This window comes from Molothrus aeneus, chromosome 6 (assembly GCF_037042795.1).
Source record: "Molothrus aeneus isolate 106 chromosome 6, BPBGC_Maene_1.0, whole genome shotgun sequence".
NCBI lineage: Eukaryota > Metazoa > Chordata > Aves > Passeriformes > Icteridae > Molothrus > Molothrus aeneus.
The window spans coordinates 46,487,423-46,510,486 of NC_089651.1; the positions used below are offsets into that span (position 1 = coordinate 46,487,423).

The 23,064-nt window shown below is 37.7% G+C and overlaps 1 protein-coding gene across 1 annotated transcript in view; it reads right to left on the bottom strand.

Moving 5' to 3' along the window:
* The window catches only part of RPS6KA5 (ribosomal protein S6 kinase A5), a 73,560-nt gene extending 50,544 nt beyond the window's left edge, over positions 1-23,016 (bottom strand). The window contains exons 1-3 of the mRNA XM_066551239.1: positions 22,693-23,016; positions 11,877-11,948; positions 731-949 (exon numbers count right to left, since the gene is read on the bottom strand). Of these exons, the coding sequence (XP_066407336.1) occupies positions 731-949; positions 11,877-11,948; positions 22,693-22,756 (355 nt within the window). The 5' untranslated portion in view covers positions 22,757-23,016. The remainder of the gene's footprint in view (positions 1-730; positions 950-11,876; positions 11,949-22,692) is intronic.
* Positions 23,017-23,064: the final 48 nt, after the last annotated feature.

The window sequence follows — 23,064 nt, forward strand, 5'->3', positions numbered from 1 at the left end:
AAAAATTTTGCTAATCTGATATAAATCAGACTAACAAAGATTAAAAAATTGAAGTTATGGATAAAAAGGAATGCAAAACTTGCACTTCAATTAAAAGACAATTTACTTCCTCAAACATTTCACTAGAGAAGCATATTATGAAACCAAGCCTTAAATTAATGATTCATTTTACAATTCTTTTAAAATACTCTATGTAAGAAGGTTTTTAAAATTGCTGACAATTTTCTTACAAATAGACCTCATACACCAAATACTAAAATTTGCAGCTGATCTGAAAGGCAGAAATTTCTAAAATTAGAGTAGTACCAAACCTTATGAACAAGCTCCACTTTCAGCACAGAAATGTGTGATTTTGGACTGTCTCTTAGCACCCAAAAATTGAAATATGCAGGTATCTCAATACTCAAAGGTCTAATTATCTCATAACAAGACACTTAACAAAAGCAAATGCTTCCGGATGATTGATGAATACTCAAACTTATATTTTTTGCTGCATATAAGTCACAGATAACCACTATCCTCTCCAAGTCAAAGTAGCACACTCAAGCTCAAACAGGAAAACCACAAACACAGACACTGTTAAAGATGAACAGTATTTTACTTCCTATGCTTTCTCATGCAATCTCCAAAGACACTGTACTTTAGACCACATTAAAAAAACCTTACAAAACGTTGAGATAAAAGGGCTTTTTTTTTTTTTCATAGAATTTGAATCCTGAAGAGTACTCACCTAAAATGAGATGAAGCTTTGTATCTGTCTGGAAGGCATAATGTAAGGTGACCAAAAACGGTGATTGCCTAATGTGCTCCAGGACTTGTCGTTCTGTCCTCGTGTGCTCAGTTGTTTTGGCTTTTTGAACTATGGTTGCTTTCTTCAATACTTTCATGGCATACAGTTTCCCAGCATCATGGCCGCTTACTTTCCTCACTAGGAATACTTTTCCATAGGCTTAAAAATTGGGGAGAAAAAAAATCCCAAAAACAAAGAAAAGAAAGAAAAAAAGAGACAAAAACCACAAGTTACCTGCTTGTACTACAGATCTGGCCAATGCCATTATTGCTTTCAAATACTCATTGTTATGGCAGACAGTAATCACTTAAGCTAAAAATCTACTAAAACACTTTTCCTCTTTCAGATTGACCCCTCCCGAGCAGAATTTCAAACAAATCAGCTTCATAAGTGAACACTGCAAGACTGGGAAAAGCAATTGAACTTTTTCAGTATTTAAAAACAATTTTAAAAGCTGATGATTTCGTCCTTTGTAATAACCTAAAACATTCATACCTAGAATTAAGCAAGACTTCCAAGTAAGAGATGCTATTTTTTGTTCTAAAATGGTCTGCTCATATTTGCACAACTTATATACTTTCATTACTGGTTTTATAACACTGAAGTTACAAAAACCCATAGAAAAGCCAATGAATTCTTCCCATCAGTATTTCATACACAGGAGCTTTCTGAGGCTCTCATACTGGACTTTAAAGAACTCCTGGGAATTCTACATAAATAAATTTTTTATCTTTACCAGGCAAACCTGTAGAAACAGTAAAGGTTAGAATTAGTGTGCAGTTCCTGGGCCATGATCTCACTGCAATTACAGAGATATGGTGGGGTATCTTGCATAACTGGAATACTGTCATGGATGGCTACAGACTTTTTAGGAAAGAGGCCAGACAGGCAAGGTGGTGGAGTTCTCTTTATGTAAGCAAAATGTATCAAGCAACCAAAATGTATCAAGCTTTGCCTAGGAGTGGATGAAGGAGGAGCCAAGAATTTATGGATAAGAATTCAGGGATAGGCTAAAAAGGGTGTTACTGTTATGGGTGTTTACTACAGGCCAATTGATTAGTTAGAGGAAGTAGATGAGGCCTTTCACAGACAGCTGTCACAGCTGTCACCATCACAGGCCCACAGTTCTCATAAGCACCCCTACAGCTGCTGGAAAGGCATCATAGCTTGGCATGCAGGAGCCCAGGAGGTTCCTGCAGAGCACTGGTAATTTTGACATAGGTGGTGGGGAAGCCCACAGGGAGAGATGTGTTGCTGGACTTTGTTTTAAGAAACAAAAATGGACTGGTTGGGGATGCAATGGCTGGAGGCAGCCTTGACTGCAGTGTCCATGAGATGGTGAAGTTGAGGATTCTGCATGGAAGAAGCGTGGCAGTAAGTAGGATTATAGCTCTGGACTTCAGGAAAAATAACTCTGGCACCAGTCTTCAAGGGCCTGCTTGGAGGAATCTCATAGGTTAGGTCTCTAGAAGGTAGGGCGGGTCCAAGAGAGATGCTGAATATTCAAATAGTATTTCCCTCTATGTTTAAGATCAGGACATCCCTGTGAATAAGACATTAAGCAAAGGGAGGGGCTGGAGACCTGAATGGATGGGCAGGGCACTTCTGGCAAAAATCAGACAGAATAAGGAAGTTTACAGAAGGTGGAAAAAGGGTCAGGCTACTTAGGAAGAATACAGGAATATTGTCAGAGTATGGCAGCTATGTGTCAGGGAAAGCAAAGGTCCACTTGGAATTAAATCTGGCAAAGGATACCAAGGACAAGAGGGGCTTCTTCAAGGACATCAGTAGCAAAAGGAAGACTTGGGCAAATGTGGGCCCAGTGCCCAATGAAGTAGGTGCCCTGGTGACAAAAGCTACAGAGAAAGCAGAGTTACTGAACACCTTTGCTTTTTACTCACTGCTAAGGCTGGCCCTCAGGAATCCCAGGCCCTGGGGGCTTTCCCTTGGTTGAAGATAGGGTTAGGCAAACTTGACACCCACAAATTCACGAGCCCTGGAGGGATTCACCCATGAGTGCTGAGGGATTTAGCAGATGTACCATTCTCCATCATCTTTGAAAGGTCATGGAGAACAGGAAAGGCTCCTGAGGACTGAAGAAAAGCCAATACCACACCAGTCTTCAAAAAGGGCAAGAAAGAAGATCAAGGAAACCATGGCCAAGCAGCCTCACCTTCATCTCTGGAAAGGTGATGGAACATCTATGTATGCATGTGGAGGAAAAGAAGGTTATCAGGAATAGCAAACATGGATGCACCAAGGGGAAATCATGCTTGAAAAATCTGGCATCCTTCTATGAAGAATGAGATATAAAGATGATTAGAGAACTGGAGTATTTCCTACATGAAATAAGAAGAAGCTTATTTCTTCTCTTTAGCCTGGAGAAGACAGAGGAGAATCTCATCAATGTGTACAAATATCTTATGGACAGGTGTCAAGAGGATGGGGCCACACTCCTTTCAGTAGTACCCAGCAACAGGGTAAGAAGCAACCCACAAAAACTGGAAACATGAAGCTCTGTAAGAATAAGAGGACAAACTTCTTTGAGGGTGACACAACACTGGAATGGGCTACCTGGAAAGGCTGTGGAATATCCAACTCTGGAGCCATTCAAAACCCACCTGCACACAATTCCATGCATGGGTTAGCCTGCTTTAGCAAAGGGGCTGGACCAGGTGGCCTCCAGTGGTCCCTTCCAACCCCAACCATCCTGTGATTCTGTAGTAGACACAACAGGACATTCTGTGAAAGAATGAGTGTTACTTTTGTAGATGGCAATAGTCATTGCTCAAAGAATCAGGAGAAAGGAACTATGAAATCATTGACTTATTTTGATCAAGGTCAAGTTCTCTTACAAAAAAGGTCTTTAAAACATTAAAAGGTTATGAGTGCAAAGGGAGGAATCCTCTCAAAAATTGAGAGCTATTAGAAGACAAAAAGCTAAAAGGTTAAAAACAAATATTCAGCTTTTTCAGAGAAAGCAAGTCACCACTAGAATTCATCCTGCCTGATTCAGTCATATATGAACAAGTGAGGAAAAGAATTTGCTTGTTTTAGTAAATTATCTAATGCAACAGAAATTGAAGCTGACTGCTAAAAACTCTACCACAGTATCAAAATGCCAAGTAGATGAAAAAATAAAATGGCAGAGAAAATTTCAAATAGTAAACACACAATCCATGTGAAATATCATAATAGCACATAGTGTTAGAACTGAGGAGAGAAAAACAGCTGAAGTTACCAAAGACCATCCCAAAGAGAATGTTATAAACTTCAAGGAAAGTACTGAAGAAATTACACAAGCATACCCACACCTTCAACACAAACCCAGTAATCCCTTATGCTGTAGTAGAAATCTTTGTGTGCTCCTATCTTGAATGAAGCACACTGTTTTGGTACCTTCTCTCTTCTGTCCCCAACTAGCTTGCTCCCATCAGAAAAAAAAAAGTGTAAAACATTAGGAAAGTATAAAACAACTCTTCTAAACAGGAATGGCACTAAACATACTGACATGTTTTATTTAGCCTGAGGAAGTAGAGTACTTAAGATTCTTACAGAGAATTAAAGAAGAAAAAAAAAGAAAAACTTGGTAAAGAACAAATTTGCATTATTTTTAGAAACAAAATAACTAAGGCAACAAATTAAATCATTAGGTATCAGCATTAAAAACTATGCAAAGCACACAAACAAGTATGCAGTTAAGCTGTGGAACTACTGTTACATGATACTGCAGCTGTCAAAAATGCAGATGAATTTTAAGATTACATAAATCCCTGAGGGAGAGGAAAGCACATAAAGTGTTGCCAAACTCTAAAGAGAATCTCTGGCTCAGGCAGACCCCAAAGTGTAGGTTGCTACCAGCTCACTAAGGAAACCATCACTGTAAGCCTCTCCTTAAGCCATCATGAGACAGAAACACTAACCAGCTCATTGTTTTGTCCAACCCTTGTAATTACCTTCACACTACTTTCTCAAAGAGAATGCTCAAATATCTCAAACCTGAAAATACACTGGACAAGTGTATACAGTCCTGACGTGAGACACTCAAATTTAGGTGGCCCTTAAAAAAGCTACAGCATACAGAGCTCCCAATAAGCATCACGTGTAACTCCAGATTTCTTTCTGGATTTTTTTCCAGATGGGTAATTTAGAGTTTTTAACTACCAAATGACATGTGAGCTTTTTTCCTAGATCTGAGTTCTACTTCAGTGAGTATACAGAACTGATTCTGCTCATATACTGAACAATTCTTTTTAAGGAGTTCTTTACCTGACTCATTGTACCCTAAGGAATCATGCTTCCCTTCTTTACAGAACTCATCTGCAAAAAGAGCTCTCATAAAATAAGTTTTCATAACATATCTCTCAAGAATGGCAATTATAGAGTCAGAATAGGTGACATCTTTCTATTTTGTGAGATATGCAGGACAATCTCTTTCAAGATTTTGTATTTTGTATTGCATTCTCCGACTTTGCAGTTATGACATCTCGAGCATATGTAAGCCAGACTGAATGGTCATCAGCTACTCATGACCAGGGAACAGGAATTTTATCACAAATGTTGGAGAACATTAAGTTAAACCAAAATGAACAAAAGGCTCATGACAGTAACACTCAGTTACCTGTATCTTCAATCACATTTTATAAAAACATATAATAACACATCTTAGGTGAGAGAATGCAGTACCTACTACAGCTTTTCATGCAGTATCAGAGAAAATAATCTGGTTAGTGTAATAACTGTAAGAATCTCTAGAAACTATACTTTTATTGCCATAAAAGACTTTGCAACATAGAACTTTGCCATGGTACAAATTGTTTCTTCAGGAATCTGACAAGGACTGACAGAATGATGACGATTCTCAGCATTTTTTATGAGAATAAATCTTAAGTAGCACTATTTTAATCAAATGACTCATAATATATCCAACACCAGAATCTCTGATAGCACCACAAGAAATCTACTTAAAAGACAACACTGCAAAAGCTATTTATTTGAGTGGCAGCAAGAAGAGAGCACATAAGCTAATTGCAATACTCTCACCTGAAAATTGCACTTCAGTAAAGCTTTTTTAATTTCTCAAAGAGCAACATTTTACTGTTAATTCTCATAATGTTCATTCTCATGCACATCTGATCTACTGCCCAGGCAGAAGTATTCAGCCAGCAATATATGCCCCATAATAAAACACACACAATCACCAAATATCCACCTCCCAAATTCATTGAAAATATATTAAGTGATAGAAAAACTACATACACAGACACAAATTTTGTTAGACTGACCTGACAGCTTAAGAGAAATAAAATAAAAATTTAAAGAATGGTTATCAGCCTTTATGATGACTAAGAGATTTCACCAGCAATTTATACCAAATTTGCACTCAATTAGTGAGATAGAAAAATATAATTAGGTGCTAAAACTTCCCTTTTACTACTGCCCTTCCCATTAATACAAATTCATAGTAATATATCATAATATATAAGCATACATATAAGTATACTTAAACATAATTATATATAAAAATATTTATATTCATAGTAATACATCTCATTCTAAGTAACAATTCAGCAGGTCATTAGAATAGTCTAAAATACACACTTGCTGAAAGACAATGAGTTAAAACTATGAAATGTTCTTTGTTTCTTTCTTATTTCTGTACAAATGCAAGCACATTAAGGCATTGCATCACAGCAGCTGATTCTTACAGAGAAAAAGGAGCACAATTCTTATTGTTTATAGCACACTGGATGGTTTCTGTGGACTCCTGAAGTCATCAAAACTTTACACTTGCATCCATAATTTTTAAATTAATCTTTTTAAGTGCTGATATAAACTACACCTCTTTATTAAAGCACTTTTTTCTACTGTCAGTGTAAGAATAATCACGAGACTACAAAGGAAAAGGCTCAGAGGTACAAAATATTTAAGGATTTGAATAAATTTCATTGTAGTTTTGCACGATATATGCCTAATGATATCTTTGCTCTGCAATATGGATTTAGATTTAGTCTGCGTAAGGAATTTGGAGGCAGAATTCTTACTGTGCTAATATCAGTCCATATGAATTAAAAATGGGGATTGACAAAGTTAGAAAAGCATATAGCTCTAGCGGCTAAAAATGGGGGGGAAAGCCAAACAGAAACCTTAACAAACCTCAAATAATAGCATTCTAAATATTTCCAATTTATTGTCTATGACCAAACTGTTAAAAACAGGGCATTCTCTGTCATCTTTCCTTAGACATCAGATAGGCAAGAATCATTAACAGAATTTTTTCAACATGATTATTTACTCCAAGAATAAATTTCCTCTCCCATTAAACAAGGGAGTGATGATTAATATGAAAGGCAAAAAGTGACAGAAAAGGGTAAGTTGCATCTTAAGATGTACTTTATGTCAGCATTTTGATTTTGTTTTTTACCTTTTTTTTAAAGATAAATTTATTACAGTATTTATTACAGTAAATAGTTATTGTAGACAATACATGCCTAACTTTTTTTTCGTTCATTTTTAAAGGATGTCAGTTTTTAGAAGGCAGCTCTCAAATGCAAGACAATCTACCACTGGATATGGATACTATTAGTTTTTAATTATTAAAAAAATTAAGGTAAATAATTTTCTTCAAAATTTTTTTTAAAGGCACTGCACTCCACTGAAGTTTGATGAAATCAGAACAACCAAGAGCTGCCTGGGATCATCATCTTACTTCCTCCTTTCCTTCTTAAATGTAAGGCTGGTTTTGCTATTCCCTCTGACATTAGTTCCAATAAGAATCTTCGCTATTGATCTCCAAATTAATGTACAGATTCTTTCAGAATTCTCTGGTGTATGAAAAGGAAAAATTTGCCCAGGTTCTTAGATTGAACACAGCCCCCTCTTTTCAGTCTGTTCTTCATGCAGAAAACCAATTTTCCATTTCCAAGCCCTGTCTCCAATTAGCCATCCCACCTACCATTCAGTATACATTCTAGCTGTCCTCAGCAGAAACTGAAGTAAAATATTAAATTGGAGTTTGGAATTATTTTTAGACACTCCCTAATTCTGTCTCACTCTCCTGAGCACAGTACCCCCATTTCTTTCTTTTTCCTCATCTTATGAGAGAATATTTTACATTTTCTTCAATATGCTTTGAAAGAATTAACTTTATTTCACAGTCTTAACTTTATCAAAATACCTTCTGACCTCTTAGATGAAACTTCATTATATTTTCTTGTATAACAAGATTTTTGAGATGGTTATTTAAATCTGACATTCATCCCACTAATTTTGTTCCCTTCATATGAATAAATCCTTCAGATGCTAAGATCTTCCACATATAAGGTGACTATCCTGCCCACATGAGCACTTAAATCCACAAGAGCACATATAAAACATTCTCTCAAATACAGTAGTTAGATTCTTGTTTCTCATTATTGTTAGTCTTCATTAGTGGACTGCAGTTCAAAAGGTAGAACGGATTATAAGTGCACATGCTCAAGAACCAATTGTATTCTTTCTTTTTAACCACAGCTGAAAGAGTGAACAAAAGTGGCATTTATTTAAGTTCAGCATAAAAAAAGGAATAATCCATTGGTAGAAAAATGTATAAACCAGAAGGCACTCTGGTTTCACTTTCTTATTTTAAAAACACATTTTCAAAGAATGAAGCAAATAAGCCAAGTGGTTGAAAACACACTTTCAAAGAATGAAGCAAATAAGCCAAGTAGGCGTGCATAAATCAACACAGCCACCTTCTCCTGTTGTTCCTTTCCTGGCTTTGGGAAGTAATTAGATTTCTTTGCTGAAAAGTAACCTTCTTCTATAGAATAGACTCTAGTTTTCCCCATTACAAGGAGAAAAGCTTTAACTGAATAGGAGGGACAAGCTGGATACACAAACATGGACAGGAAATCTGAAAATTCCATATTAGCAAGCCTATAACAGTAACAGAAAGAGAAAAGGATTTATCCCATTTCAATATACTACTCAGTACACTGACCAGAACATGGGCCAGTCAGAAGTAAGCCAGTAAGAGTTTGTTCCCAAAGCAACAAGTACACTATTAATAGCTTCATTAACAGTGTCATATCTTTCATTTCACTGATGTAAAGTGCTACTGATTTCTTCAATCAATCAGTTTATTCTATTATTACCCCCTAACACAACATAAAAGGATCCAACTCAGACTTTTGCTTTCTTGTCTTCCCACTGAGACTCAGGTCAAAAGAAGAAAGCATATATGATACAATTTTATGTATGATACAATTTTATACCAAAAAGCAAAATATAACAAGCATGCTTCCAATTGAGTGCATATATTAGAAGAAAGCAGACAAAAGAATGTAAGAAAGCAATTCAAATAAAGAAAATAGTAAGTATGAAATTATGCTAAGCCACAGCATGAAAAGTTATGACAAAAAATGGCTTCCACAGGAGAAAACTCAGCACACACAGATACTATTTCTAATAATCTTAAATGTTTGTATTTTTAAAACATAAAGCTTAAAAATGAAGATTTAAATAAATCTTCACTGCTGTTACCTGAAAAGAATCACCTCTGAGTCTGTAAGAAACTACCACAATTACATATCCTTAAGCAAAGTATCATTTAATTTAACATGTTTTAAGTATCTTCTGTGGTTATTCCAGTTGTTTCATGGCAGAATGTTGTATTTAAAATATTGTAATTAGTTTCAACAGCATCTACAGTCATCACTTAATGTAACTGAGGTTTCAACACATTCTCCCTTGCATTGGTTTGAAAACACTGCATGCTGCATAATTCCACAGTGAAGCATTTTAAACAGCATCACATTTTTATTGAGCATTAGTTATGTGACCTAAAAGCTCACACCAGGATAAAGCTTTCACTGCCAGAGTAAAGGTGGCTTGTCTCTATTTGCTTATAGCAATGACCAGAATGTTTTTCAAGTTAGGAAATTAAACTTCATCAGCAAAACATCTTAGGAAGGTTGCAGAATCTCTGCTACTGGAGGCTTTTCAGAATGAATCACTACTGGGGTGATGCAGGTATAACTGACTGTGTCTTGGCCCAAGCAATTAAGGGACCTCTTTGAGGTCTGACCTCCTCAGAATCCTGTTTTCAGCAACTCCATGTGGCAGCAAACATTGCCAGCTGACAGATGGTCACTTACCAAAAGCAAAAGGAACTAGCTCCCTTCTGATCAGGTCACTGGCATTTAATGAAATCCAGTAATTAGCAAGCAGCAACCTCTGACACATCTAGTGCCTGAGTCTCAGCTATCATAGTCTTGAGACTGAACAAAGCTTTTTGACTGTCCTGACAGTCTAGACTTCTGAAGCAAAAAACCTCAGGCTATGAGCAAAACTGCCTATCAAAAAAGTGGGAAAAAAAACCCAAAAAACCAAACACCACAACAAACACCAACTACTCCTCCTACAAATGCCATTCCAGGATACCCAAGGAATCCTTGGATTCCTAAAGCTTGAGGAATCTTTTATATTAGACAAAGATTAGATTATCTTAGACAAAAGACATTTCTGGAGCAGCAAGACTACAAGAGCAGGATGAAGTCAGACAGGCATGCTTACTCAACTTCTTTTTTTACTTCACACACATACACAGAGTCAACCCCATTGTCAACCCACTGAAGTAGCCTTTTCTGAAAGGGGTCCCTCAAAAATTATCCTGCTAACCTGAGTGAATAGAATAGCTTTGCACTGCAAGCCTAACAATTACCTGCTATGGTTAAGAGTATTCCAGGCCAAGAAAGATTTGGCCAATCTGTTCACAAAGAAAAGAGGGCATGAGAAGTAGCAATGAATGACTGACAACAGTTTAACAGTAAGACAGGTTATTTCAGAGGTACTGCCTTAAAGACAAGAGGAGGTCAGGCCACAACTAGTCTGAACTTGAAGACTGACCCTTATGAAACCACAAATTTACTTTGTACCCCAAATGCAAGAGCTGTAACACTAGCGTGATCTCAGACCAATGGCAAATGTAATAAAATTCAAAAAATTTACAAATCCAGCCCATGTTTCCATCAACAGGAGAGAAAAACATCCTCACGTAAATGCATAATTGTTTATAATTTCATTTTTGTCAACCCCTCTCAGATCCACACTGACCATTTCAGAAAATCGTGATTGCTTCTACCTAGGAATATGCAACATTTATCTATGAATATTAATGCTTCCTTGTATCTACATCTAACTATTTAAACTTAACAGCAAGGTTTCAATTTTTTAGCCAGTTAAATTTAAACTCTAAAAACTTTACTTCAGAAACAGAAAAATATCCTCTCAAGTGATTTAACGGCTTAATTAATTTCTAGAAGAATCTATATGAATTACAGCCTCGCTGCCAGCTATTAATGGCTGATAATACCCAAAAATTTAATATCATTTAACCAGCATAAAAATCCTGCAGACCTTGATGACAGTTCACATTCACAATTATCCCCGTCTACTCAACAATGCATCTAACTTAATACTGACCAAAAAATAAAAAAGCATAAACACCCTAAAAAGAATAAAAGCCATTAGTCTTGTCTGTATATGGGGCTGTGTATCCCTTTAGCAATAGAAGAAAGTTTTTTTTCATTACAGTCAGTAATGCTACAACATGTCAGAAATCTCCAACATTGTGCTGAAACCCACAATACCACAATGAACATTATTCATCTTAAAAAATACTAGGATATAACTAGGACAGAGTTATGGAGCCAACAGCAACCCTACAACAGATTAGTTAAAAAATGGAGCATCTTATTTAATAATGTATCAAAATTACTGGGTTTTTCCCCCCCAAACACACTCTGTAAACTCAACATGATTATCAAAACCATGTCTTAACACAGATTAAGTTTTTCACAAGCTATATTAAATTGTCACAAATTTTCAACCATATGTTTTCTTTTTTCCAAAAAAATGCTGTGTTACAGCATGTGACCTCCAATTTTGCATATCTGTGGAAATAAAAATTGAAAAAAATATGCTATGCAATACAAAAGTGGTATCTTCCTAAAGAATGTTCCAATTACCAAAACCTCAGCAAGAAAACAAAATCATACATAAGAGTAATGCTTCCAACATTTAACTTAAAAATAGTGCATCTTACCCCCTGTTCCAAGAACTTTCAGGAGTTCAAAGTTTTCAATGCCAACTTTCTCTGCATGGCCTGTCAAATTTGCTGAAGGGAAAAAAGAAAAAATTACATCAGATATGTAGTACACCAAAAGATCACTCTGACATCTTACTACAGCCCCAGTAAAACCAAGTTAGCAGTTGAATTAAATAAGCTGTGCTAAGAAGACACCCCAATTTCATACTGTATTCAACTTGAAAAGCAAGGGAAAGCAATTTTCTTGCTGCCATCAGTGTACTCAAAGGTATAAAATCCCAGAACAGTAATTGAAGCCCATCTAGTCTGTATACATCACCTTCCAGGGTATCACTGGGCACCTCTGAAAATAGCATGCTTGCTGTCTATACCTATGTGATTGGAGATTACAGACAAGGTGGAACTGGACTATCTCTTAGCCCTAGCACCCTGAATACTCTTTATTCTTTTTGGGTTTTAATCTTTTTGGATTATATAGTCTATGGAATGACAATCAGAGTTCCAACAGCTGTTCATGCATTTAACACAGGATTGTTAAAGACTCTCCATTAGTATCAAGTAGAAATTACCTTAAGTCTACATAACTCATAAGTATGGAAAAAAATCTAAGCTGCTACAAAGTGATGTCATTTGTTGCACAGTCTGGAAGCAGGAGGTTCTATGTTTATAAAAATCTATACCACTTTGGGTACTTATTTTGTCTAATGTACATTTTTCTAAGCAGGGATGTAAAGACCTCTGTTTGAAAAAAGGGATTGTGCAGGGTTAGTTTCTTGTTTACTTTTTTTTTTTTCATTTCCTAAGCTCCTATAAGAAAGCCTTATGCAGTTCCCATTTTTTCCATCTTTGATTCCTGTCATACTATTATGCATCAATTTGCATCAACATGACTACAAACCATTCAGCAAAAGCCCTCACTGAAATGATCCAGGCTAAAAAACAGCAAGACAATAAAGTAACTAAGCTTGATGATTCATGTACAAGTTCAGTTCCCTGATCCACTTTACTGAGCAGCTTCATAAGCACAACTAAGTAGCAAGTGAGTCAATATGCACCACAGGAGCTGAATGGAGCTCACTGTACTGCTCCTGATAGCAAACAGAACAAATACTCCTGCTCGAGCTACATCACAGTAGTAAGAAGACAGCAGTAAGGAGGCCACTCTCATGTGCCAGTAAAGGAGTTATAGCAAGACAAACTGAGTTAGTGTCTGTACAATTAGGGTATCTTCTGTCACAGAAGGTAAATTTAATATTTAATATTACAATTTAATATTACATATTACTCTTCTTAACAAGTACTGAAAATGGTACTCAACATAGACAGTTTTAAAACATAGTCTTTCCTGCCAGGGACATCAGAAGTCACAGGCTATTCTACAGAGACCAGGACTACAGTATCCATTTTTCAATGAAGGAGTGAACATCACTGAAGAGATTCAGGTCACAGAACTTCTCTGGACACCAGCTAAGTAAGTGCTGAACTCAGGGTGGGAAGGAAGTTTTCACTTCAAAATCCACTGATTTGGATCTTCCACAATAGACTACTCCAGAAAGGTTCTCTCACATCCTTTAAGAGTGTCAGCAGAAAGCTTTTCACCTAAACACCCTTCTACAAAGTAAAACAGTCACTTAATCCTACCATATTCTTGGAACTGAATATGGTAGGATTAAGGAAGTTATAGGAAGAGTGGAACACAGAGAAATGCTGCTTCTCCAGTAACATGCTGAAGATTTGCAGTGCTGGCTGCAATCCTAAAATGAGATTAAGCCTTAAAACTCAATCTATTCATCTAAACTGTACCATAAACTCACATTCAATAACATTAGTAAAACCTTCTCCACTTTCATGAGGCTGCACAATAAAAAGCTGAGTGCTATCTAGTTTGAATTATTATGGACTTGTTTCAATGTGAGCTGTAATTTTGCACTTTCCCCTTAATTCCATTTTTACTTCCACTCAGGATGCTTAATGGCCTTATCCTAAAAAAAATCTTGAAGGTTACTATAATATTATTTTCATAATAAAAGGAGAAAATGACACCACAAATAAGCATATGGTAACTGCAAAATAAGACCCACCTCATTCTTTTTACATTATACTGAGGAAAAAAGCCATCCCACAAGACAGCTAAAGGATGCTGCATAACACACACAAGTATGACAGGACACTTGAGACAAACTCTCTCACAATTACTCCCCATAAAGCAAGAAGTAAAATTATCCTTCATTTAAAACAAATCTTCAAAGCTCTAAGAAAAGATGAACAATTCCCAGAAAGTGCTCCTCCCAATGTTGCCACATGGCAATGGTTTTGCTCCAAGAGGTTCAGTTGTAGTGCTCAGTCCATCTCTGAAGTCATACTGCAAAAAAAGCAAGCTGAAGAGCCTGTTTCTGCCATTTTCTAATAACTCCCCTAGAGCAGTCCTTTGCCTTCATCTGCTGAAAGCAGGTGCAGCACTTTGACACTTTAACAGAGATGAAGTGCAGTTTCTCCAGGATAAAAGCTGTCATTCCAACATTTCCTTCAACCTGCTTTCAGAAGCATAAATCTCAAAAGATCAATTATTCTATTCACCACTCACTCCCAGGAAGCTGAATGGCCATTTCTTGAGGACCTTTCACCAGGGATGCTCTCTGCAGTTACAAAACTGTTTCAAAACTGAGGATTTTAAAGGGTTGCAATGAGACCACTACTACTACTAGGACTGACAGAACAGTGGAAGGCTTCTCACACCCCACAGACATCACTGTGCTGGAAATGGTGTCAGAACCCAATCCAACAATTTGCAAAATGCACAGCCTGTCTGTAAAGACTGCAATGGGATGTACATTGGTGAACAGAAAGCAGTTTCAAAACCAGAAAATTTACTTCTCCATGCACTTTTTCCTTCAAGTGTCTGGACACATCAGCTTAAGAAGTGCACCAAGGAATGGAACAAAATTTGGACAGGAAGAGAAGCACTGCCCAAGTCAACAAGATGAGAGTTTCTCCACAAATAATATGAAGCTACACATGACAATAAAAAGGGATGGTTGTACATAATGGGAAGGAAAAAAGCTAACAAATCCCCTTGGAGATTAGCTCACTACATACTGGCTAATCTCCAAATTAGAAGAATCCTGCATTTACTAATATTCTACTGTAGTCCACACCAATCAGCATTGAACCAACATGGTTAAAGAGAATATGCAGCTGAGGGCAACAGCAAGAAATATATCAACTCAGAAAAAAATAGCAAATGGAAAGGCCAGGACATCATAGCCCCATAAAGAGAAAATAGAGAACTAGTCACCATCATCACCTCTGAAAGCAGGAAGAAAGGAAATATCCTGAAATACTACCACTGCAAAGACAAGCCTCCCTCTACATGCAGGGACACCAGTGCACAAAGACCAGTGCTGTCGTTTTCAGTCCCCTGGAAACAGGGCAGCCTGTCTATCCAGACTGCCAGCTCTCCTTGATGGAGGATCTCCAGATGATGTAAGAAACATGACTGCCATCTGCACTACACCTGAACTTTGAGAAGGCCACAAGGGAACTAAGAACTGTGCAAGTTGGTACTGTGCAATGATTCTGTAAGCTTTTAATTGCACTTCTAAGATCTTGAGAAATAACATTTCAACAGTGTTTGTTTTCAAGTTAAAATGTGCTCTGTCCTCTGCTTCTGGACCCCACTGCCTACAGGTCTTGAAGCAGACAAACAAAGCTAGAGCTTCCTCTACTGAACTAGATTGATCTCTGCCTGAAAGTTGAGACTTGTCCCTGCAACATAAGACCAATTCTTCAGTTTCATTGAGCAGAACAATAAACCTCAGGCAATTTTAAGAACAGAGAAAACAAGAAGGAAAATAAAACAAGAAGACATTCTGCAATACTCCAAATATTAGGTTGCAATGTCTAGTATCAGTATCAACTTGATCTTAAACTGTTACTTCAGAGAATGGCCCATCCCCACTCACCTAACAGATCTACTGAGGTCACAGCATCAAAGAACAGATGTTGCTTTATAACTTGTATGTTAATGCCTTACTCAGAGTGGAGAGAGTGTGCACACTCCTTTTGGGGGGAAAAAAAACCCTGACACCATGCAACAGAAACTATGCAACTATTATTTATTAGACACTGAAGAAAATGCATATGTTATCTGTTATCTGCTACATAGAGTTATACTTTGTTACTGGTTACAGCAACTAGAACTATTTCTGAAGGAAGTAAAAGTATCCTGAAGTCCTTGTAATCTGAGAGACCATTGCCACCGAGTAAGTGTCAGGTCATTGAACAAGAGCACCATTTAATCAGCTCAGGGTACTATCTTACAAGCCTTAAGTGGAATTTAAAAACCGTAACATCTTAAGAATATTTTTCTTAGGCAAAAGAAAGAATGTAGAGCAAATGTAAAACACACAGAGTTCTGAACTCATGTAAAAGAAAAGAATATACAGTTCATGTCGCTCTGAACTTCAGGGTATCAGTTGAGGTAACTGGGCAGGTAACTGCTGATTCTCGAGAATATTAGATGCTTAAGGGTAAGACCACCTGAGCTGAGAAAAAAAAAATTTAAAAATTTGAAAAACATTTGGAAAAAATTCAAGCTCTCACAAAGCTGCTGATCCTATTCTAGAAGGCTTGGAAGCCAAACTTTACACAGTCAAAGATGACAAAGACCTCTGAATTACCAGCTAATACAATATGTATACATGTGTGTATGTACATGTATGTATAACAGCATACATGTGTACTGCATGGAATACAGTATGTGGAAATTCAGAAGCATAAAATGCAGTGGAAAACACAATAAGAAACTGTCACTACCATCATGAAAACAGAAGATAGAAGACTATCTCACCAAAGATATTACTTGCATATAGAAAGCTGAAATAAATATAAAAGTCCAGACATCTGAGATTAATGACACAAACTCGGTAGTCTGGACTGGAAACTGCTCCATGTTAAGATCCATTTGCATTCAGCAGCAGCCCTTTTTCTCTTACAGAGGTGACTTCATGAGGTTTTATCATTACTGTGAGCTGAATCACTATGAGGTCACCAAGACTGAACCCTGAGGCACCTCCATGGTCAGCTAGAAACTTAATGTGTAGCAACACTCTACGTCACATAATTGCAAAAAAAAAAACACCAAAAAAAACCAAAAAGTAATTAGACAAGATGCTAATGAATAAAATTGCTACAGATAATCTAATGCTGAAGAGAGTTGAAACAATCAGATATCTAAAGATTGCGCATATCCTCTCAAACAAAAAATTATATCTAAGTACAAGACACGAATCAACTTCAGTTTTCTCTATCATTAGTAATGAACGAAATAATTTATAGAAATTCAGTCACAGGCACCTTGGACACAGTATCAAAAGTAAGAGAATACAAATTAATTTATCAACAAAAAAAGAGCAACTGATAACTTACATGTTGATGGAAGGTATTTACATATTTGGTTACGCAGACATTAACAAGAAAACTTAAGAATTATCCTCTCCCAGGTAAAGCTTTTATAACCATCTATCCAAGACAGCCTAAAATATTTACAGCTGTCCAGGAAAACGAGAAGAGGAAACAGCCACAATAGATCCCAAAACAAACCATAAACCCAAATAAACTGACTGCATGTAACATGAGTTTTTCACAAACCAGACTGTATCTACAGACTGAGTCACAAGCAAAGAAATCTCAGTAGAACTTGCACCTTGTTGTTGGGATTCTGTAGGGGGGAGGAGACAGAGAGTATGTTTACCATAAGATACCAAAATATGTAATGATGGGGATACAACAGAAATATTTACTTGAAAAATATATTGGAAAAACATCCTCAGATACCCAAGCCTTGTCATATGGTTAAGGAAATTCAGCAAGTGTTCTTTGAACTGCCTTCTGAATAAAATTCTAAGATGTATTAACATGGCATGTAAGACTCCTGTTTGTTTTGTGGAATCAAGCATGAGCTTTTAAACCATCACATTTAGAATATGTTGGATCAGAGCTAATAAACAGGCTGACAATGAAGACTGCATCTATTAGTCCTCATTTATATTACACATTTTACAGAATATCACTGAAACAAGACAGCAAAACGATCAGTTGTACCAGACCCTTGGACAGATCATTTTAGCCAGGTTTGTTGAATTCCAAAGCCTGGTGGGAGAAAAGCAAGCAAACAAAAAAAACCCACTCAACAAAAACAAAGAAAAAGCCACAAACACAACCCAGGAAAGATCAATAGCTGTCCTTCTTCATAATCAAGGCTACCAGAAGATAAATAACAATAAATTCCTAGACTACAATGAATTTTTAGAACATATTGATTGTGTAAAGAGTAAAATCCAGAGATTGAAGTGGTATTAAAGATGATTAATAAACTTAAAATACTCTTTGTAGTTCCCACAATCCAAGAAAACATATATTTTAGTGCTCAAAAGAGAAAAGTAGAAGCAAAAGCAATCCAAACTTTGAAATAGCTAACTATTAGTACCTCCTGATCCCTAAACAATATACAAAATTATTGTTATTATTTATATATTTTATAATATTATTTTATTATATAAAATATATTGTTTAGTATGTAATAAAATATTACATCTATATATTGTAAGTAAAACAAAAAAAAAATCTGTCTTACAGAAAATTTGATTTTAAAAATATATTTTAAGTCTCATAAAGTTTCCTTTTAAAAAGAAAAAATAAAGTACTGTACAGGTGCCAGATGTACCTCCACAGTGAAGGCTGAATTCACAATTCAGTGCATGATCCATCATGTTTTTTAGTCATAGGAATTTTCACAGTTCCCTAGAATGTAACATGAACCTTCTAGTTTACAAATAAATCCATTCTAATTGAAGATCCCATTCTAGAAGGTATAACCAAAAATTTGCAATATTAAACACTATAGATAATCCACATATTTATTTTCTGAAGCCTTTTATAGTTTCATCCTGAATTATAAGTTTGACTCAAGGGGGAGTTCCAAATTCTTGTGCCTTTGGAGTTCTGCAGGCTGTTGCTACATGAACTTCTGGTCCATACGTGCCTTTTCTCATGCATGTCTGGCAAACTGCAAACTAAAGCAAGTTCTTTAGCCTAAAGATTGTGATAACATTAAAACAAATCCAGTATCCTCTTCAAAACAGTCTTGCTAAAAGGAAAAGAATGAGACTTAGCTATTGTAAAGCAAAACAAACAATGCATTTACTGCCCATACATTCACAGAATGTCTCAAGCTCCCTTCAAGATCCCAGTTTTGGGAATCTCTGCCTCTCCCTGGGCAAAGCAGGGAGTTCAAAAGCATGCCACAAGACGGGCAACCTCCTGCCACTCACTCACACACACTTGAGGTATAGGATCCTTTGATCCTTTTTTGCAGAAACAAGAGAAGGGGAGGAAATCTCACTCTTAACTGCTCTGTTTCCTTTTTATCTTCTGATATCACAAGCCTTTTCTTCTCTTTCCATATCCTTCACTATCATGTAAAACGTTTCCTCTGATAGGCCTTATGTTTGCCATTGTTCAGTTCTGAAGCATTACCAAGCAACAGAAATGTTAAGATGCAACAATGTTCTTTTTTCAGTGTAAACAATATGTATTTTCTAAGGACTGCAAAAAGATTAAAAGTTGCATTAACTCTGAAAGTTAGCCCTCAAAAAATAAAACCTTTCCCTTTACAAGATTCCAGAAATAAATGCTAAAGAAAACGTCATTTTCTTATTATTTTCACTGAAGTGATTCAGTGAGAATCAGAGAGAGTCACCACTTCCTACTATTTCAACTTTGGCATATTTTTGCTTCTACTTCCTGAAAAGAGATTCCACTTTCCCCAAAGACTCATTTTCCTTCCCAAAGTGAGACAAGTAAGACAGTGACTATTCTGAATTATGAGCCTTCTATTAAGAACAAAAATGTTTTGGTGTTAGGAAAATAAAAAACTTAACAAACACAATTAGAAGAATATAATTATTAAATTATATGAGTCCTACAAGTCACTGCTCTGTCTTATCTGCAAAACATCATATATATACACACCGAGCAGTGCCCAGCATTTGTAACAGAGCACACATCACATGCTATCATACAGAGGCACTCAAGAGTTCCTTCCCTATCACAGACCCAATCTCCATGCCTATCAAGTGATGTTTTTCCAGCAATTACTTTTTGGTCATACAACAGAGGAATTTCAGGGCTCTAAGTCCATGAGATAAAAAGCTAAAATTAAACCTGACCTTACATATCAAAGCCAGCATTGTAATTTCAAAGTTTAAAAGAAGTCAAGCTATGGTATGATAGGGTTAACAATCAGCTGGTCTATGCAGAAACAGCACTGCATATGCTCTAACTTAATGCATTTTCATATGCCTCCATACTTGCTTGGAGCTAACAACAATCATCTGTTTCATTCTTTAAGATCCTTATTTCATCTTAAATTCAAATTCTAAAGTATGTTCACTTACTCACTTGACCATAATAAAAGCCTGTCCCTAAGTCATTTAACACTTTTAAAGCAATCCAAGACCATGTAATTGCAAATGCAAAGTGCAACTGTGGGTTTACCTGCATTCAGCTGATTTGAATTAGTCAGCTTGTTACCGTGGGGTTCAAGTAACATCTTCCAAAATATGAACAGATACTCCCTTCTCAAAGAAGCCACTATTTCGGCTACAATAGTAAATTCTTTCAGAGCACTCTGGAGACTGACCTCTTTTTCATCTGCCAACTGACAGCTACTTTCAATCTGTAATTCTAAAATATTAAATTAGTCACAGAGCTAGCAGCATCAAAGAAAGAGCACAGAGACGAGGGAAACACTGGAATCTAAACAAATTGCACAATAAAGGATATGCATTATATAGAATATATTTAGGAACAACAAAGATCCGCTTGCTCCAAATTCCAGTTCTTGCCTGTCCTCTCACTCTGTTTCCCAAAATGAAGCAAAATTAAATTATCATCCTGTATATGCTTTAAAGATGTGGTGGGTTGACCCTAGTCAGCAGCTAAGCATCCACACAACCAGACCCAGTACAAAAAAAACCTTTGAACATCCAAAGTATCCTATACCTTTATGTATTTCTGTATCAACAGAAGCTGACCATAATGTTTCTCCTCAAATTATTGTATCTCTGTGCATTGTATAGAGAAGTCCTGAACCAGTATCTCCATACGTCTTGCATAGCAATGACACTATTGACACCTTCAGGAGTAGGAGTCTCCCAGGAGTACATGACAGAGCAGCTCCCTCCTCCACCCTAGTGCTCCAGAAATAGACAAGTCATTGCTAGAAAGCATTTTTCAGAAAGCAGAGTATTCTAAACTGAATATGGAGAAGAGAACAAGGAGGGGAGTAGCAACTTATTCCTACTAAATTGAATTTCAGAAGCTTAGAAGACAAGCAAGGTTGAGAATTTTTAAAATAAAAATGAGAGCTGGTACTTCATACAGCTATATATGTGATCAGGATTAAAATCAAAGTTGCTTATTATGCTACATTGTTTACTCCTCAAACTATCTTTAAATAACAACCCTCAGGGATACATGTTCTCAACCTCTACAAAACAAATATAGAAAAAAAAAAAAAGAGACGTAGTTATGTAAATATATTGAATAAATGCGTCCCATTTCCTTTCCCCTTACCTTTTCCACACTTCAATGTAGCAACACCTATCGAGACAACTATGTTTTCCAGCAGCTCCTCCCTGAAAGAAGGAAACTACGGTCCCTTCGATTTCGGTAGCTATCAAGAGACCGCCTTTTTTTTTTCCTACCCCCCTCCTCCTCCTCGCCCCGCCGAGCAGCGGTGACAGCCGTGCTCCTCTGGGGCAGCTCCCCGGACCCCAGGGCCGAGGGAAGCGGAGGCAGAACGCCACCGAGGGGAGCCAGCACCACCACCTGCCTTTGCATCGGCCCACTCGAGAATGTCAAATACATTAACCCTCCCAAACTTTTGCAGTGAACGGCATCATATGCTCCCTCTCACTTCATCATGGAGAAAAAGATGAGGACAGAAAAGGAATGAAGGACACGAGTTAAAAGCACCTTCATTGTTAATCAATACAGAGAATATACGTTCTGATTGTGTTTTACACGCTCTTCTTAATTGACGTTAAAATTTAGATTTACTGCAGTGTTCAAGTTGCCTGGAAACTTCTGAGAAGCAGAGAATCCCTACTAAAAAGAAATAAAGCTCTTCCCCAACACAGCAACCTACAACGGAGGATTTCTGTTGGATCTTTAAAGGTCATACATATTTCACATGTTGAACTACTTCTCCAGAGGGTCGTCAAGTAACTACCGAGCTACAAGAAATCCATAGACTGAAAACCCAGATAACTCTGTGGTTACGTGTTGGCACATTCCCCACCCTACAATTCCGGCATTTCACCGAGGTCAGAGAAAAGCTGTCACATAAAACGACTTCATTTAGGACTCGAACAAACGGCCCCCCCAGCATAGCTATAGAAGTCGATCAAACACACAACTTACAAAAAAATAACGTTTATAAGAGAGCGTGGCTACCCTTCATCTCCTTCAAAAGCGTCCAATACCACCAGGAAGTGGGACAGGGAAGCCAGGCATGGAGCAGAAGTCGAAGTGAACTACTTTTTTCAGAAATAAGAGAAGGCCCCCTCCCCGCCCCCATCGTACGCGCTCCTGCCCTTATATCCCAGCTCATCCTCTTTTTTCCCCCCGCCACTGAGACTTCCCCACCGGCCCCACCAACTCTGTTCGCTCCCTGCTCAGCCGTGCTCTCCTCGGCGCGGGCCGCCCGTGCCCCTCCGCCCCCGCGCGACCCCCGGGCCCGCCCGCTCACCGTTCCTCAGCTCGTGCTTCACCGTGAGGAGCGGCAGCTCCGCTTCCCCCGAGGCTCCCTCCATGTCCTCACGGGCGGCTCCCCCGCCCCTGCCGCTCCCGCGAGCGCGGCGGCGGGGGGATGTCACCTGGCCCGAGACGGCTTCTATTTTCCAGGGGCGCTCCGGGGCACAGGAGCCATGCAGGCGCGCTGGGGTCTGCCGCTGTCCCCTCCGCCTTCTTGGAAGACGGGGTGGGAGGTGGGGCGGAGGTTGGGGCAGAAAACCCCAAACCTACACCGCCCAACAACAAACAGTTATTAAAATCTAGGGAGGCACACGCACGACAGCTTCCCTCCCCAGGCGCTCAGAACCAGCCCATGTCCTTGCGCCTC